General features: G+C 47.0%; 1 protein-coding gene across 1 annotated transcript; it reads left to right on the top strand.

Moving 5' to 3' along the window:
• Positions 1-314: 314 nt before the first annotated feature.
• LOC142750217 (surfeit locus protein 4-like) lies at positions 315-17088 on the top strand. Its single transcript, XM_075859133.1, has 6 exons — positions 315-425; positions 12209-12395; positions 12680-12756; positions 15517-15560; positions 15760-15946; positions 16322-17088. The coding sequence occupies exons 1-6, from the start codon at positions 378-380 to the stop codon at positions 16586-16588; spliced, it is 810 nt and encodes a 269-aa protein (XP_075715248.1). The 5' UTR covers positions 315-377; the 3' UTR covers positions 16589-17088.
• Positions 17089-19197: the final 2109 nt, after the last annotated feature.

A 19197-nucleotide genomic window follows, 5' to 3' on the forward strand; every position in this document is an offset into this window, starting at 1 on the left:
GAATGGCGTTATAGGTGTCTATAGTCGTACTTGTGCACACAGTGGTCGCACTAGAAACCGCACTGTGTGTCCTCCGGCTACTCAGCACTCGGCTTATCTTTGCGGCTCAACCACAGGCTTTCTTTCTGTCCACGTTGACAGTGAGGGCATGCCGCCCATACTCAATATGGACGCTGCTCGAGTTCCTCTAATATTGCACAATACAATGAAGCGGTGAGCTGGGACGCTGCTATTGGTGAAAAAATCAACGTGATTTGGTTTATCGACAGATTTCCACCAATAGCAGCTGGTTTAGAAGATGACGCGATGCTGCGGGACCACGCCCCCTACAACCAGTGCTAGACGGACGGGCTCACTGACTGGTGGCTCAGGAGGAGATGGCGCCTGCGGATCTGATGGGAGCAGCTGAGGAGCTGGCTGACCAGGTAACAACCCACCGCAGTGATCCCTGCTCCATCCCCTCCGGACTAATGCTGAAATATTACGGAACGGTCAGATGACGCTTCTTAGTAGTAAAATGGTACAGTCCATGTTTTCCTACCTGCAGCAGTTGTTGGTATGTTCCGCCAGGTATAGCTGATGCTTGGGAGAAACCATGTGGTATGGGGAGAGCTATTAATTAATTGGACAAGTCATTAACACTTAACCTCCCAGCTGCCCAATGGCCCCGGTGAGGCTATTACCGCCATTTATATACTGTGGTTGTTGTAAATTGTTCTTCAGCAGCAATAAGCAACCTGTGGCTTCCTGAAGCAAACTTCCCGTCACTAGGAGACTTGTAGACACCAGTTGCTCATACGCTTGTACTGTCATGGCCGTCAATCTTCATTCAGGTGACATAATGTCACCTGGTCACTTTACAGATGTGACCCCCAAGTGCAGGATCAATCTTACCGTGTCGCACTCCGCCATTGTTACAGCTTGTCCCAGATGTAGTACCCAATGACGATGCAGCAAGCTGCGCCCCCTCTGATCCCAAGTCAACTTCCATTCTTAAAGGGGCTTTGTCATCTGGATAGCCCCTTGAAGTTGGCCTGCAGATCACATTATCACACCCAGATTTAGTATTAAACGCTTGCCCTTTAAATAAATGGCCATGGGTCTTCCAGAGCGGGAGCTTCTGTCTGGCTCATAGAGGGGCCTCAGATTTTTTCCTACCTAAGGCCTTATTCAGATGGCCGTGTTCGCTCTGTGATACATGGACCGTATGTCTGCAATATTTCCCTGACTGACCACAGTTCAGGGAGCCGGGCTCCTAGCACCATAGTTATCTATGATTCTAGGAATCGCTGCCTGTCCCGATTCCCGCAGAGAGTCCATATATCAAAGACCGAACATGGCTGTCTGAATAAGGCCTTATGGGTCTCAGACAGGAAGTAGCTGTCTGACATCTACTATTGTTTGCAATATAAGCTCCCATGGGACTACCTTTCCTGTCAACAGGTCACCCATAGACTCCACCCCCTCCCTCTCTCCGGTGTCCCTGGCAGTCAATCACAATGAGCGAACCATCCCGGTGCAGAGCTCAATGATCTGGCATCCATGATCCAAAAAAAGAGTTTATTTATCCAACAATTTTTTTTTATAATGATAAAAATGGGAAGTGTCATTAAATAGTGAGGCAGGAAGTAGCTAGCTTCTCCTCCTACTTGTAATAGAGACATGTAGAGAAGGGTAAGACATGGGATTTACAACAAACATATGTAGCCGTTTTATTGTACACCTTGAGACACAGGCCCGAAACCATTTTGGTTCAAATATCTGGAAATCCTCTTATGAAGTTGTGAGATGGGCGTTACATGGATAGACCATTGAGTTCAATGGCAACTGTGTAATGCTTTATTTAACCATGGGTGGCGCTGCAGAGAAATTGAACTCTTGGTTTCCGCACAGATATAGTTTAATCGGGGTCCTAGCGGCAATGACACCCTGTGATGAACTCATCGTCGTATAGAAAGAGGACAACCCCTTTAAGCAGGATCATTCATGGGATGGTCCCGCTTCAACTAGGGCATGGTGCCTGTGGGAGGTTGAGAAAATATGTAAGAAATGGGGGGGGGGGGAGTTTCAACTGGTACATTTTGCAAAAATACTTATTAGACAAATGATCTCTACAATGGTGGGAAAACCCTCGTACGTCCTGCACCTGTTCCGGCTGCACACCGGCCGCGATACGTCACCTTCATTCCTACTGCTCAGAGATCTGCAATTGACCCTCCGGCTAGTCGGATATGAAAGAAAGCGTGGACCTTTGTCGTGCCACGCATTTAGCGATCAAACGGATCTCTACCAGAGAGAGAAAAACTATCCCTATATATAATTTTTCTAGATCACTGGATTTTATACTTAAATCTGTATCAATCAAGAGTTTCCCAGAAAAAACCACACCAACCCCTCCCTGAAGGACCCGACAACTGTAAAACCACGATGTAGTCAGATGGATTGGGGTTCTATCACTAAACTAATGATGCAAATGAATGAGTTTCCCAAAGTACCCATGGTTTGTCCCTTCACATTGTGTTCTGCTGGGTGTAATGCAAGCAGGAGGTGGTCACTCACTTTCGGTGAAATGTTTTTAAACAAAAGCCAAAGTTTTTAGTTGTGTCCTAGTAAACCTTAGAAATGTGTCAACATTAAATCAGGATGTCTGTAGACCAGCTCTGAATGACCACACGTTCTTTGCAGGTTCACTGAGAATTTAACATTTACAGTCAACTAAAGGGTTGACGGTGGTCATCTATGGGGTTGACGGTGGTCATCTGTGGGGTTGACGGTGGTCATCTGTGGGGTTGACGGTGGTCATCTGTGGGGTTGACGTTGGTCATCTGTGGGGTTGACGTTGGTCATCTGTGGGGTTGACGTTGGTCATCTGTGGGGTTGACGGTGGTCATCTGTGGGGTTGACGGTGGTCATCTGTGGGGTTGACGGTGGTCATCTGTGGGGTTGACGGTGGTCATCTGTGGGGTTGACGGTGGTCATCTGTGGGGTTGACGGTGGTCATCTGTGGGGTTGACGGTGGTCATCTAAGGGGTTGACGGTGGTCATCTAAGGGGTTGACGGTGGTCATCTATGGGGTTGACGGTGGTCATCTAAGGGGTTGACGGTGGTCATCTATGGGGTTGACGGTGGTCATCTATGGGGTTGACGGTGGTCATCTATGGGGTTGACGGTGGTCATCTAAGGGTACAGCTGAAGGGTTTGGCGTAGGTCGAATGAGAGGTTGGCGTAGTTTGACTGAGGGGTTGGCGTAGGTCGGCTGAGGGGTTGGCGGAGGACAACTGAGAGGTTATGGGCAGCTCTATGTTCAGCACTGTTGCCTTTCAGCACTGGAGTCCTTGGTTAAAATCTGACAAACGACAACATTTGTAGGGAATTTGTACGTTCTCCTTGTGTTTGCGTGGAGATACAGTTAGGGAATATAGATTGTGAGTCCCGGTGGGGACAGTCAGTGATGATAACTTCTGTACAGCGCTGCGGAGTATGTTGGCGCCATGTAAGCAGAAATAAATAATAATAAATGCGGGTATGAAACGTGTGGTCAGCTGGAGGGGTGGATGGACGAAAGCCGAAGGAATCCTAGATCCCAGCTGAAGGCTCCACCGGTGATTAATACTGGAGTCTTCATAGATGTTTATTGTGCACGTTATGGACGTCTACTGGAGACTTTATAGATGTCAAATAAAGCTCATTTCATGGAGCAGCGGCTGAAATGTAAAAACAGGCACCCAATGACTATAATGCACCCAGTTAGTGGAGGAGTCAGGGACCACCTCAGGGACCACCTCTAAACACGGAAAGCCAAAAAATCCAGAACACGGAATCCAATAAAACAAAGTCCTTTATTGAGGTACGGGGCCTTTAAAATTTACAAATGATCATTTTACATGTTTTGGGCTAAACCATAATCATAACCTATAGAGGGGTGAGGTGGTGTTATTAAGGCAACCGGGGCGGAGTAAATAAGTATTCGGTTACTATATCTTTATTAGGCTGAAGAGTTTATTACCCAGTGTCCTGGTAGAAAGTCTCCATATAAGATCCAGCTATCCCCTCCGCCTCGAGCTGATATGTAGTGTCCTGGAATATACGGCCCATGGTCTATGACTTGTATTGATCCTGTAAATTTCAGTAGAATGATTATTGGTAATTATTACCATTGGCTGCCAGGAAGAACTAGCTGATCCCCGATAGAATTATTCAAGCAGCGGTACGATGTTCACTTTGTAGCCTTACTGATCATGTGATTACTCCGATACAACAGAAGTACGGTAAAAAATAGTGTAATACCGCGTTAGCCAGAAACAATATGCAATGTTAAATATTGGCTAACCATGAAAATGTACCCGGCTTTCAGAGCGCACAGGCCCCTTCTTCAGGCAAATCAATGACTTCGGGCCAGGCAGGGACTCCTGGCGTCGTACATGACTATGATGCTAGGAGTCCGGCTCCCTGCAGTGTGTTCAGTCCGCGAAACGCGGCCGACGTACGGACCGTATATCACGGACCAAACACGCTCGTGTGTGAGAGGCTTTACGCTCGTGTGAATGAGCCCTAACTGATACAAACGGATGGCATATCAGTTCATATCCGTCATCCGTTGACTTCGATGTTAAAAAACAAAACGGAAGGCGCCTTTCCGTCGGTTTCCGTAACTTTTGATGTTGATGGAAACTATAGCGCAACAGACTACGGTATTCTGTCAAAAAAAGGGAAACCTGATGAAACCTCTGACGGATCCGCTAGAACGGAAGGCACAATGCAGATGTGAACGCAGCCTAAGATGTCACAGTAAGACAATTAGTACATGAGGTGATACATCATTGAGATAAGCCGGGGCAATAAAACGGAGGTTATCGGGGTGGTGACTTAGGAGTTAAAGTGTAACTAAACGATCAACAAACTTCTGACATGTCATAGTGACATGTCAGAAGTTTTGATTGGTGGGGGTCCGAGCACTGAGACCCCCACCAATCTCTAGAAGGAAGGAGTGCTGAGCCGCTTAGTGTCTGTTCGGCTTTTTCCGGAAATCAATGTATCGGAGTACGGGCTCAATAGAAAGTCTGTACTCCGCTAGATTGGCTCTTCGCAAAAAGCTGAACAGAAACAAAGCGGCTCAGCGCTCACCCGGGTACTTTGCTTAATTTTAGCGATTGGTGGGGGTATCAGTGCTCAGACCCCCCCCCAATCAAAACTTCGGACGTCTCTCTATGAAGTGTCTAAACGTTCAACAAACTTCCGTTACCCTTTAAGGCATCTGGAGTCAGTCTGATGGGGGATGTGACGTGTGTCCATGTAGTGGCCCATAAATCCTGGTGTTGGATTGAGGCCTTGTGTCAATGACTGGAATCTTATCATCATCTTGAATTCCCACATTTCTGTTTCTTTGTCGTTCTTAAAATGACCCCTCAGTATTAGGACCTTTAGGCTATGTTCACATGGAGTATTTTGGGGGAGGAATATCTGCCTCAAAATTCAGTTTGGAACTTTGAGGCAGATATTCCTCTCTCTGCACGCCGATTTTCGCGGCAATTATCGCGCTGTTTTTCGCCCGCGGCCATTGAGCGCCGCGGGCATAAAACAGCGAGAAATACGCTTTCTCCTGCCTCCCATTGAAGTCAATGGGAGGTCAGAGGCGGAAGCGCTCGAAGATGGGGCATGTCGCTTCTTTTTAGTGTACATGATCCTGCGGACAAGGGGCATCAATGTACCGGTAATATGTAGTGTACATGACCCTGCGGACAAGGGGCATCAATGTACCGGTAATATGTAGTGTACATGATCCTGCGGACAAGGGGCATCAATGTACCGGTAATATGTAGTGTACATGATCCTGCGGACAAGGGGCATCAATGTACCGGTAATATGTAGTGTACATGACCCTGCGGACAAGGGGCATCAATGTACCGGTAATATGTAGTGCACATGATCCTGCGGACAAGGGGCATCAATGTACCGGTAATATGTAGTGTACATGATCCTGCGGACAAGGGGCATCAATGTACCGGTAATATGTAGTGCACATGATCCTGCGGACAAGGGGCATCAATGTACCGGTAATATGTAGTGCACATGATCCTGCGGACAAGGGGCATCAATGTACCGGTAATATGTAGTGTACATGATCCTGCGGACAAGGGTCATCAATGTACCGGTAATATGTAGTGTACATGACCCTGCGGACAAGGGGCATCAATGTACCGGTAATATGTAGTGTACATGACCCTGCGGACAAGGGGCATCAATGTACCGGTAATATGTAGTGTACATGATCCTGCGGACAAGGGGCATCAATGTACCGGTAATATGTAGTGTACATGACCCTGCGGACAAGGGGCATCAATGTACCGGTAATATGTAGTGTACATGATCCTGCGGACAAGGGGCATCAATGTACCGGTAATATGTAGTTTACATGATCCTGCGGACAAGGGGCATCAATGTACCGGTAATATGTAGTGTACATGATCCTGCGGACAAGGGGCATCAATGTACCGGTAATATGTAGTGTACATTATCCTGCGGACAAGGGGCATCAATGTACCGGTAATATGTAGTGAACATGATCCTGCGGACAAGGGGCATCAATGTACCGGTAATATGTAGTGAACATGATCCTGCGGACAAGGGGCATCAATGTACCGGTAATATGTAGTGTACATGATCCTGCGGACAAGGGGCATCAATGTACCGGTAATATGTAGTGTACATGATCCTGCGGACAAGGGGCATCAATGTACCGGTAATATGTAGTGTACATGATCCTGCGGACAAGGGGCATCAATGTACCGGTAATATGTAGTGCACATGATCCTGCGGACAAGGGGCATCAATGTACCGGTAATATGTAGTGTACATGACCCTGCGGACAAGGGGCATCAATGTACCGGTAATATGTAGTGTACATGATCTTGCGGACAAGGGGCATCAATGTACCGGTAATATGTAGTGCACATGATCCTGCGAACAAAGGGCATCAATGTACCGGTAATATGTAGTGCACATGACCCTGCGGACAAGGGGCATCAATGTACCGGTAATATGTAGTGCACATGACCCTGCGGACAAGTGGCATCAATTTACCGGTAATATGTAGTGTACATGACCCTGCGGACAAGGGGCATCAATGTACCGGTAATATGTAGTGTACATGACCCTGCGGACAAGGGGCATCAATGTACCGGTAATATGTAGTGCACATGACCCTGCGGACAAGGGGCATCAATGTACCGGTAATATGTAGTGTACATGATCCTGCGGACAAGGGGCATCAATGTACCGGTAATATGTAGTGTACATGACCCTGCGGACAAGGGGCATCAATGTACCGGTAATATGTAGTGTACATGACCCTGCGGACAAGGGGCATCAATGTACCGGTAATATGTAGTGTACATGATTCTGCGGACAAGGGGCATCAATGTACCGGTAATATGTAGTGTACATGACCCTGCGGACAAGGGGCATCAATGTACCGGTAATATGTAGTGTACATGATTCTGCGGACAAGGGGCATCAATGTACCGGTAATATGTAGTGTACATGATCCTGCGGACAAGGGGCATCAATGTACCGGTAATATGTAGTGTACATGACCCTGCGGACAAGGGGCATCAATGTACCGGTAATATGTAGTGTACATGATCCTGCGGACAAGGGGCATCAATGTACCGGTAATATGTAGTGTACATGATCCTGCGGACAAGGGGCATCAATGTACCGGTAATATGTAGTGTACATGACCCTGCGGACAAGGGGCATCAATGTACCGGTAATATGTAGTGCACATGATCCTGCGGACAAGGGGCATCAATGTACCGGTAATATGTAGTGCACATGATCCTGCGGACAAGGGGCATCAATGTACCGGTAATATGTAGTGTACATGACCCTGCGGACAAGGGGCATCAATGTACCGGTAATATGTAGTGTACATGATCTTGCGGACAAGGGGCATCAATGTACCGGTAATATGTAGTGTACATGACCCTGCGGACAAGGGGCATCAATGTACCGGTAATATGTAGTGTACATGATCCTGCGGACAAGGGGCATCAATGTACCGGTAATATGTAGTGTACATGATCCTGCGGACAAGGGGCATCAATGTACCGGTAATATGTAGTGTACATGACCCTGCGGACAAGGGGCATCAATGTACCGGTAATATGTAGTGCACATGACCCTGCGGACAAGGGGCATCAATGTACCGGTAATATGTAGTGCACATGACCCTGCGGACAAGTGGCATCAATTTACCGGTAATATGTAGTGTACATGACCCTGCGGACAAGGGGCATCAATGTACCGGTAATATGTAGTGTACATGACCCTGCGGACAAGGGGCATCAATGTACCGGTAATATGTAGTGTACATGACCCTGCGGACAAGGGGCATCAATGTACCAGTAATATGTAGTGTACATGACCCTGCGGACAAGGGGCATCAATGTACCGGTAATATGTAGTGTACATGACCCTGCGGACAAGGGGCATCAATGTACCGGTAATATGTAGTGTACATGACCCTGCGGACAAGGGGCATCAATGTACCGGTAATATGTAGTGTACATGATCCTGCGGACAAGGGGCATCAATGTACCGGTAATATGTAGTGCACATGACCCTGCGGACAAGGGGCAGAGATAAAGGAATCTACATTGGGGAAACAATACAAAAACTACAATGCAGGATGAATCTCCACAGACAGACAATAAAACAGGAGCCGGATCCACCCGGGGAAACCCTTCTCAGGACCGGATCACAGCACGGCAGATTAAAGGTCCTAATACTGAGGGGTCATTTTAAGAACGACAAAGAAAAATTTGGGAATTCAAGATTATGATAAAATTCCAGTCATTGACACAAGGCCTCAATCTAGAACCTGGATTTATGAGCCACTATTACATGGACACACGTCACATCCCCATCAGACGAACTCCAGATCCCTTAACTCCTAAGACCCCATGCACATGAACGTGCTTTTGCGGCCGCAATTCCCCCGAAAATCCACGGGAGAATTGTGGCCCCATTCATTCCGGGGCCATGCACACGACCGCGGTTTCCATGGTCCGTGCATGGCCCAGGAACCCAGACCGCAGAAAGAACGGGCAAGTCTTATTACGACCGCGTTCTGCGGTCCAGGCCCATAGCAAATAATGGCCACGGCCATGTGCACGGCCCGCGATTTGCGGGCGGCTCGCGGGTGATACTCCGCCCCAAGCCGACCCGAAAATCACGGCTGTGCACATGGCTACGGTCGTGTGCATGAGGCCTAAGTCATCACCCCTATAACCTCAGTTTTATTGCCCCGGCTTATCTTAATGATGTATCACCTCATGTACTAATTGTCTTTGTGTAACATCTTAGGCTTCGTTCACATCTGCGTCAGGGCTCTGTTCATGGGTTCCCCTGATGGAAAGATCCGACGGAACCCATGAACAGAGCCCCGACGCAAATGTGAACAAAGCCTAAGATGTTGTGCGTTTTTCTAAGTCATTCATTTATAAACCTACATGAAGAAGCCTGTGTGCTCTGAAAGCCGCATATATCATTTTACTCGTTCGCCAATAAAGCTATCAGATCTACTATACTGTCGTGTTTTTTTCACCCTAAACAGAAGATGCGTTTATTCAGTCCTTGTCCACATTTCTACAATCATTTTACAGTTCACAGTAAACTACTTCTCCTGTACGGATCCTGACTTACATCCTGTATTATACTCCAGAGCTGCACTCACTATTCTGCTGGTAGAGTCATTACTTATCCTGTACTGAGCCGGAGTTACAGCCTGTATTAGGCTGGGTTCACACGAGCATGTTCGGTCCGTAATGGACGGAACGTATTTCGGCCACAATTCCCGGACCGAACACACTGCAGGGAGCCGGGCTCCTAGCATCATAGTTATGTACGACGCTAGGATTCCCTGCCTCTCCATGGAACTACTGTCCAGTACTGAAAACATGATAACAGTACGGGACAGTTGTCCTGCAGAGAGGCAGGGACTCCTAGCATCGTACGTAACTATGATGCTAGGAGCTCGGCTCCCTGCACTGTGTTCGGTCCGGGAATTGCGGCCGAAATACGTTCCGTCCTTTACGGACCGAACATGCTCGTGTGAACCCAGCCTTTTACTCCAGAGCTGCACTCACTATTCTGCTGGTGGAGTCACTGTGTACATACATTACATTACTTCTCATGTACTTATCCTGAGTTACATCCTGTATTATACTCCAGAGCGGCACTCACTATTCTGCTGGTGGAGTCACTGTCTACATGCATGACATTACTTATCCTGTACTGATCCTGAGTTACATCCTGTATTATACTCCAGAGCTGCACTCACTATTCTGCTGGTGGAGTCACTGTGTACATACATTACATTACTGATCCTGAGTCACGGTCTGTATTATACTCCAGAGCTGCACTCACTATTCTGCTGGTGGAGCCACTGTGTACATACATTACATTACTTCTCATGTACTTATCCTGAGTTACATCCTGTATTATACTCCAGAGCGGCACTCACTATTCTGCTGGTGGAGTCACTGTCTACATGCATGACATTACTTATCCTGTACTGATCCTGAGTTACATCCTGTATTATACTCCAGAGCTGCGCTCACTATTCTGCTGGTTGCTACTGCAAACAGTCAGCTTGTGGACAGACACTTCCGTGACTTCTTACAGACACTGAACAAGCAGAGATGCTGTGAGCTCGGAAGCCAGCAATTTTGCATTCACAGATCTGCTAAATTACTGGTGCATCATTGATCGCCTGAACATTTTAGTAGAATTCTTCCTGGACCTGGTCTCTTGTGGTGCATTTTGGGCATTGTGGCATTTTACGGCAGCAGCCATATGTTACATTGTACATCTATATGTTCTCAAACTATCAACACCGGACAAACCTGGCCAGATGCAAGAGTATAGTAGACGTGGGGGGCCCATGGGGATCTGGGAAAACATGGCTGGTTAGGCAGACAGTGAACTCCTAAATCCACCTGGAGCCAGAAATTACTTTCTCCTGTGTTTTTATGGAGCGGTCACTGATGTCGTCCCTGTATCTCACCTGTCCCTGCATCTGTGAGGGGCACTGCAGTGCCACCAAGCGACCGCTCATTGTTACTGCATGCTGTACAACACCACAGCAGCCTTGGTTTTGAAGGGTCGTATTCTGCCTCATACATTGGGGGTTTTTCTTTTTGGGGTCCTGGGGATAGGGAACTGATGTGAGACCCCCACGTTTTGGCTGCCATCACTAGTATCCGTTCTTGGGGCTTTTCATTCAGGTTACTTTTGGCTTTCACCTCCTGTTCATGTTTGGTCTAAAATATTTGCATAGCGACTGCCATGCTGTATCAATGTAACCTGCAAATAAAGAGCTGCCCGGTTGGCACCGCTTCCTGGCATCGAAGTAGTTGGGTAAACCCAAGATTACGATAAACTTGCTATTAGTACATCGTTTACTTAAAGGGAGAGCGTAGGCCGGAGATGTAATGTCAGAATGTATAATGCCCTGGATTTGGGCAGGATTTTCCGGGGCTCCTTTCATTCATGCAAGATCTTTTAAAGGAGCAGTGATCGATTATAACAGAGCGGTGACGTTATAGGAGGAGCGGCTGATATCAGTCACGTGGATAGTAATGTCTCTGGGTGAGATATGTGATAAATTATTATAAAGTAGTGAATGTGGGGGGCAGGGAGTTTACCAGAGAAGTCATCCAATTGAAGAACACTCCAGCTAGCCTGAATGGCTGATAACAGGAAGCAATAGACTGCATTGAACTGAACAGCAAATGCAGGTATTATAAAGTATTGTGTCCATGGCTTCTAATTTAGCCCGAGCGCTCTGTCCCCCTCTTGTGGTCATACTGGAGAATTGCAGTGATGTGACCTCAGGGATTTAAATGGAAAGGTTTTTTTATATTAATATAATCTGAAAATAACTTATTAAATACCCCTCCCCCAAAATATTGAAAATGGCATACAACATGGCCGCTCCTCCCCAGCAGGGTCACTTGACACACGAATGCCAATTTAAAGGGATAAGAGTCATTTCGAGGGAACAGTCCTCTAGTTCTGCTTTTTAGCGTGGTTTCCCTTTAAGGACTGTCCATCGTCTCTCCTCCGTCAATGACTATAGGGCAATGTTGATTCGTTAGGTTTCCTGTGCCGCAGAGCTCACACTCTACCCGTCTTCTGCTTGCAGTTCTTACGTGTCACGAAGCGTTATTTACCGCACTTGGCTCATCTATGTCTGATCAGCACCTTCCTGGAGGACGGCCTGCGCATGTGGCTGCAGTGGAACGAGCAGCGGGATTACATCAGCATGTCCTGGGGCTGCGGGATGTTCCTGGCGACTGTGTTCGTTCTTATTAACATGCTCGGACAGCTGGGTGAGACTGTGACCCCGCCCCCTCCGCGCTGTGTGCCCGTGTGACCCCGCCCCCTCCGCGCTGTGTGCCCGTGTGACCCCGCCCCCTCCGCGCTGTGTGCCCGTGTGACCCCGCCCCCTCCGCGCTGTGTGCCCGTGTGACCCCGCCCCCTCAGTGCTGTGTGCCCGTGTGACCCCGCCTCCTCCGCTCTGTGTGACCCCGCCCCCTCCGCTCTGTGCCCGTGACCTCCGCCCTGTGTGCCCGTGTCCCCCGGGGTGATGATAATACTATATGTCTGTGTTTAGCTGGCTGCGTCCTGGTCCTGACACGGAAGTTTGTCCCCTCTGCCTGCCTCGGCCTCTTTATTATCATCTTCCTCCAGGTGAGTGGCTATAGAGATGCCAGCTGTGTCTGTCGTTGGCGTCCATGTTATAGCGCCACATACTGCCATGTATTAATAATGTTATTGATTTGTATGGTCCTCTAGCTGTAACGCATGCACACCCCCTCCCAACCCGTGGCATATCACGCTCGTATTACCCCATGCTAACTGGGCATCTCGCAGGTCAGTGTGCACGTGACGGTTCAGCCCCTCCCACTGCAGTATAAGAATCTTGTGCTAAGACATAAATGCAATATAGTAAAAGGACAGCAGTGCCCCCTAGTGATGGAAAGCAGTTACTGCAGTATAAGAATCCTGCGCTAAGACATAAATACAATGAAGTAACAGGACCGCCGTGCCCCCTAGTGGTGGAAAGCAGTTACTGCAGTATAAGAATCCTGTGCTAAGACCTAAATACAATGTAGTAACAGGACCGCAGTGCCCCCTAGTGGTTGAAAGCAGTTACTGCAGTATAAGAATCCTGTGCTAAGACATAAATACAATGTAGTAACAGGACCGCAGTGCCCCCTAGTGGTGGAAAGCAGTTACTGCAGTATAAGAATTCTGTGCATAAATACAATGTAGTAACAGGACCGCAGTGCCCCCTAGTGGTGTAAAGCAGTTACTGCCGCTTTTCCATCTAAAACGAGTTGTCCCACAGAGAATTATAATTTCTACCATCACCTCAACGTTGTGACTACAGAATCTGAATGTGCGCGGTGCAGGGGTCTACAGTCTTTTCACCATGGAGCAGCTGAAAAATGTTACCCCCTTATACACCAACCTTAACCCCTTCCCGCCGCAGCCATTTTTCGGTTTTTCATTTTCGCTTTTTCCTCCCCACCTTGTAAAAGCCATGACTTTTTTTTATTTGTCCGCTGATCTAGCCGTATGAGGGCTTGTTTGTTGCGGGACGAGTTGTCGTTTTTCATGACGCCGTTTATTGTACCGCATAATTTAGTGGGGAACTGGAAAACATTTCTATATGGGGTGGAATAGGGAAAAAAAACACTGAATCCTCCATTGGTTTTTGGGTTTCGTTTTTACGGCGTTCACCGGGCGGTAAAAACGACGTGTCAACTTTATTCTGTAGTCAATACGATTACGGTGATACCAAATTTATATTGTTTTTATGTTTTACGTCTTTTACTTGGAAAAAACGTTTCATTTTAAATTAGTTTTTTTACCGCGTTTACTGTGCAGGTGAAATAATGTTCTCTTGTTATAGTTCAGACTTTTATAGATGCGGCGATATCAGCGAGAGCGACTCCAAATTTTGGCCTAATCCGAATAATACGTTTTATTCACCCATAGCGGACAGGAAACGTTTCAACTCGACCATAGAGTCGAAAATTAGATTGAAAATGGCTGGTAGAGTCGGAACGTTTCCTGTCCGCTATGGGTGAATAAAACGTATTGTTTGAAATAAGCCAAAATTCGGAGAGTCGCTCTCTTCACAATATTGTGTTACGATCCAGGCCTAGAGGTCAACCCGGTGGGCTGAGCCCCTTCTGGAATTTATAATCCTTTACACGGAGCCCCTACTACTTTTTTTCTTATATATAAAAATGTATTTAACTTCTTTTATTAGTCCCCCTATTGGTCTTGAACCGGCGATCTGCTGTAATGCTAATGTACTGCTGTATAGTGTGATTTTGCCTCTGGCAGGGCTTAACACCTTGCCGACCGCCCACTGTCTTTTGGCGTCAGGCGGTGCGGGTGCTTAGTCTACAGAGACGTCTTTTGGCGTCGCTGCTGATGAGCGCTCGTGTAACTAACAGCTCCTGATCTTAGAGCAGCCTCCTGAACACAGCTGGGGTCGGCAAACATTCGGACCCCAGCTGTTTAACCCTTTGATTACCGCGGTCCGTGACCACGGCATGATCGTAGGGAATTCCCCTCTTTGATTGCATCACCGGGATTCCAGTGATGCGATCAAACACTGGGGAATCCCTCTGCAGTCAGCCCTGGGGACCTACAAAGGACCCCAGGGCTGTCTGTTCCGTGTGCCTGCTGTTCGGGCACACTATGTGGTGCCCGATCAGCAGCCTGTGTCATAGTGACACAGTGTAATGTATTAGCGTACAGAAGTATGCTAATACATTACAAATAAAGTTATCCCTTGATGGGATTAAAAAAAAAAAAAGTAACAAAACAAATAAATAAATAACAAAAAGTCCCAAAAAGAGTCTTTATTTTGCATTAAATACATTTTATTGCCCCTACAGTAAATAAAAACAAAAAACCTACGCACATTAGGTATCTACACGACCGTAATAACCTGAAGAATTAATCTAATGGGTTATTTAGCGTGAAACGTGAACGGGATAAAAAATAAACAAAAAAAACTATTCCGAGAATCGCTTTTTCCTATATTCACGGAGTAAAAAAAAATTTTTTTACCCCCAATCTGTGGGGGAAAAAAAATACTATTTCTCTCGCATAAAACAAGGCCTCATACAGCCACGTCAATGAAAAAATGAAAAAGTTATGGCTGCTGAAACGCAGAGAGGCAAAAACAGAAAAATTGAGCTGGTCATTAAGGTCTTTTCAGGCCCGGTCATTAAGGGGTTAATAGGAGTACAAAGATGGCAGACCTGAGTATCTTCACTAGGCCCCTTGGCTGCTATGACAACCATCTGCAATCACGTGGCGGGGGGTGGGAATAGAGGTCTTGAAAATATCAAGGAATTGAAACGTGAAGTTTGCTGAGCTTTTCATTATATAATGACTACATTTTGTTTTGTTCTCCTTTTTTAGACCATTGTGTACAACATTCTGTGGGATGTGAAGTTCCTCATGAGGTCAGTACGGGGGTTGTGTCTGCAGTTTTTAGATTTTCTTAATAAATCCACATTTTCTGTGAGATTTAAGACTACTGAAGGGTGACCGTGCGCCACCTACTGGAGGTCCCCCACATAGCATGTGAATGGTCACACTCACTGGGTAGGAAAGGCTTCACCCCAACATTGTATTACATCTTATTGTGCTGATTTCTTCCAGGAACATGGCTCTGGGTGGGGGTCTCCTGCTGCTCCTGGCTGAGTCCCGCTCTGAAGGCAAGACCATGTTTGCTGGGGTGCCCAATGTAGGGGACACATCACCTCGTCAGTACATGCAGCTGGGAGGCCGCGTGCTGCTAATCCTCATGTTCATGACCCTGCTGCGCTTCAATGCCAGCGCCTTCACAGTGAGTAAGGGGCAAAGGAATGGGGCACATGATTTTTGTGGGGTGTTGGTAGGAGTAGAACCTGGATTTACTAATGTTGGTGGGGTCTGTGGGTATCTGATCGGTGCAGATCATGGCATTGGGAGGGAGGAGTGAATGCAGCGTGTTGGTGGCACGGTGTGGGCACTTGGACATACAATGCATTGGTGGCTCGGAGGTTGGCGCTGGATGTGCAATGCATCATTGGGAGGGGGCACTGTATGTGGGAGGTGGGGGTACTAGATATACAGTGCACTGGTGGGAGGTGGTGCATTGGGTGGAGGAGGGGCCCATGCCGCACTTTGTATTAACCCTTTGTTACTGTGAGTAAAATCCTTGTCCTCATCTCTTCCCCAGATTTTCCAAGACTTCTTCGGCTTGACTCTCATCATCTTGGTTGCCATCGGCTTTAAGACCAAGCTGGCGGCTCTGACCCTGGTCCTGTGGCTAATGATCATCAATGTTCTTCAGAACGCCTTCTGGACGATACCCTCGTACCGCCCCATGCACGACTTCCTCAAGTACGACTTCTTCCAGACGTTGTCCGTCACGGGAGGACTGCTGCTGGTCGTAGCGCTGGGACCCGGCGGCGTCTCAATGGACGAGCACAAGAAGAAGTGGTGACCGGCCCTCACATGTACGCCATTTATATGATGGCCCTCACATTACAGCCAATAGTATTATGCCATCTGACAGGAGTATCCCATTCAGCGGGGGAGCTCGGCATAGACTGTTCCATTCAGCGGGGGATCTTAGAATATATTACAATTATTGAGAACAATGTCGAAGGGGTTAAACCTTTCATGAGGTAAAGTGATGCCAGGGATGGGCAGTGGATCCATAGAAGCTTTGCCCATAATGGCTTATCTTACACTTTCTCCTTATACTTTGCTATCTGTGTCCACTACAGGCCTGGCCCCCCCATTGTTCCTCCTGTAAACACTACCTGCATGAGTCACTGTCTACAGTCGGGCATCTCATGCCCCTCTCAACATCACTGGAAATGTAATCAGACTCCACCCCTATAATAATGAGTCGGAACCGATGAAAATAGAAACATTTTATTGTATCTTGAATATTTGTATAAACATTTTTTAAATAAATGACTATTTTCAGAGCAATAAGACCAGGAGTCGTCTGTGACCGCTCATCAATACTCTACCTACAATGCTGAATACCTTCGCTTTACAGATCTTCAATTACATCTTATACTCCAGTCGCACCTAAAGCTGCATTTATAATTCTGCTGATGTTAGTCATGTGATCAAAAAGCTTCACTGTAACTGTCATCTGAGCTCCCACAATGCACTGCTCTCTGGTGACCGGAAACCAGCAGAATTCTGAACTTTGCTTTGAGTGTGACTAGAGAAGAAACATCTTGTAACTCGAAATCAGTACAAGAAGTAAAGCAATAAGGCCGGAGCGTGTCTGTGCCGCGGTCTATAGAGTGTCAGTCTATAGAGTGTCGGTCTATAGAGTGTCGGTCTAGAGTGTTATAGATCTCCAGCATCTGGAACTCATCATGAGTGCGGGATGTCACAGATGCAACTGTAAGATTTAAAGTGGCAGCGTGCTTTTCCACACCTATAGGTGTTGGAGTTATGTATGGCGCTAATACACAATCTGTACTAGGGCACCACCCTCAACCATCATGTATAAACCGCTGTCTTATGAGGGGTCCCCTGGGTTCCAAAGTTTGAATACAACTGCACCCCCTTTGTTCTCTGATTTGGCCAGAACTGCTCACGTAAGCATCTCCGGGTGATCCGTGAACAGTTGGAGTGTCTTAAACTCAGTCTAAAAAGCGCTGCAGCCATTGTGGGACAACACAGAAGGGACCCTAAAGCGTTGGATCCACGGCAGAGGGGCACAAGGTAACATTACTCTATATACACCATGTTGTCGCAGGAGCGGAGAGTCGCCTTAAATCAAGAATCAGGTGTTTATTGTAGTATATGAATGCTGAACAAGATAATAACGAGGCAGACGTGTCCCCGGTACAGCAGCCTGAAGTGAATGGAACTCATAGTGGACACACCTCTTAGGGCTGGTGGTCTACAGATGTCCAATCGCATACATTTTAGTGGACAGCCTGCAATGCTTTGTTTTGGTGCCGCTAAGTGTCAAGCTTGACTTTGAGGGACCTGATTAGTTTCAGGATATATCGGTTCTCTGATCCAGAGCGCCTAATGCTTCCCTTCACAGAAGTGTTAAATTATAAAATGTTGTCTTCCTGTAGTCACCACTAGGTGGAGCTCGCTGCATACACTTTTTTTTTTTTTTTACAGGTCTCATTGAACTCCATAATAAATTTTAATGCAGTGAGCCAAACCCCCACCACTAGAGGGAGCTCAAAGCATACAGATTCATTATTAGCCAAAGGAGAAAGGGTGGTATTCTTCTGGGGGACACAGCTCGTCTATACGTTACATTCACCTATTGATTACTGAGGGCCCCCGATCACACGTGTCGGAGTTTACATGGATTTCGGCGCAAACTCCACACTGAAATTTGCGTCAACTCTGAAGACTATCCCATCTTATGAATGTGGATAGAAATCCCCCGTGGAAAATGTAAAGGATTAATCCCATTGAATGACGATAGGGCGAATCCATGTGCAGATCTGCACACCCGCGGTTATATGTGCCTCGGATTTCTGCTGCGGATCGTGTTGGATTTGCAATGTGCAACTCTGACACGTGAATGTAGTTTGCTGGATTTCTCCTGTACTGGGAATGCGGACAGCTGATCACAGAGACAATAGCGCATACTTTTGTATTAAACACAGATCTAAGAGCGTGTGATGTCATTGCGGATCCTGCACTGAGCACAGCTTTATATTTAGGTTCTAGTTAGATGTTGAGCAGTCCTCTACAATCTAGACCTAAGTAGGAAAATGTTATCACATAGCGCCGTCTAGCGGCCAGAAGAAAAACTAAACCTTAGCGTCGAACCTTTAATCAAAACCCATCTAAGCTGCCTGAAAACTGTTCTAAAGAAAGGAAACAATGTATAAGATCCTGTAAAATATTCAACATTATTATTAATAATAAAATAAGAGTTCATTCTAATCTAGACCATAACGGTTGAACATGAAATAGTTTTGTCCCCGAAGAGACACCGTTAAGTCACATGACCATCCAGGAACTAACCCTTGGTACCACGTGGTACAGTACGTGTCTCTACTTCCAATGTTACGTTCCAGTTCGGCGGCCATTTTGTCGTAGACCTGG

The sequence above is a fragment of the Rhinoderma darwinii genome, chromosome 3, assembly GCF_050947455.1.
Source record: "Rhinoderma darwinii isolate aRhiDar2 chromosome 3, aRhiDar2.hap1, whole genome shotgun sequence".
Lineage (NCBI taxonomy): Eukaryota > Metazoa > Chordata > Amphibia > Anura > Rhinodermatidae > Rhinoderma > Rhinoderma darwinii.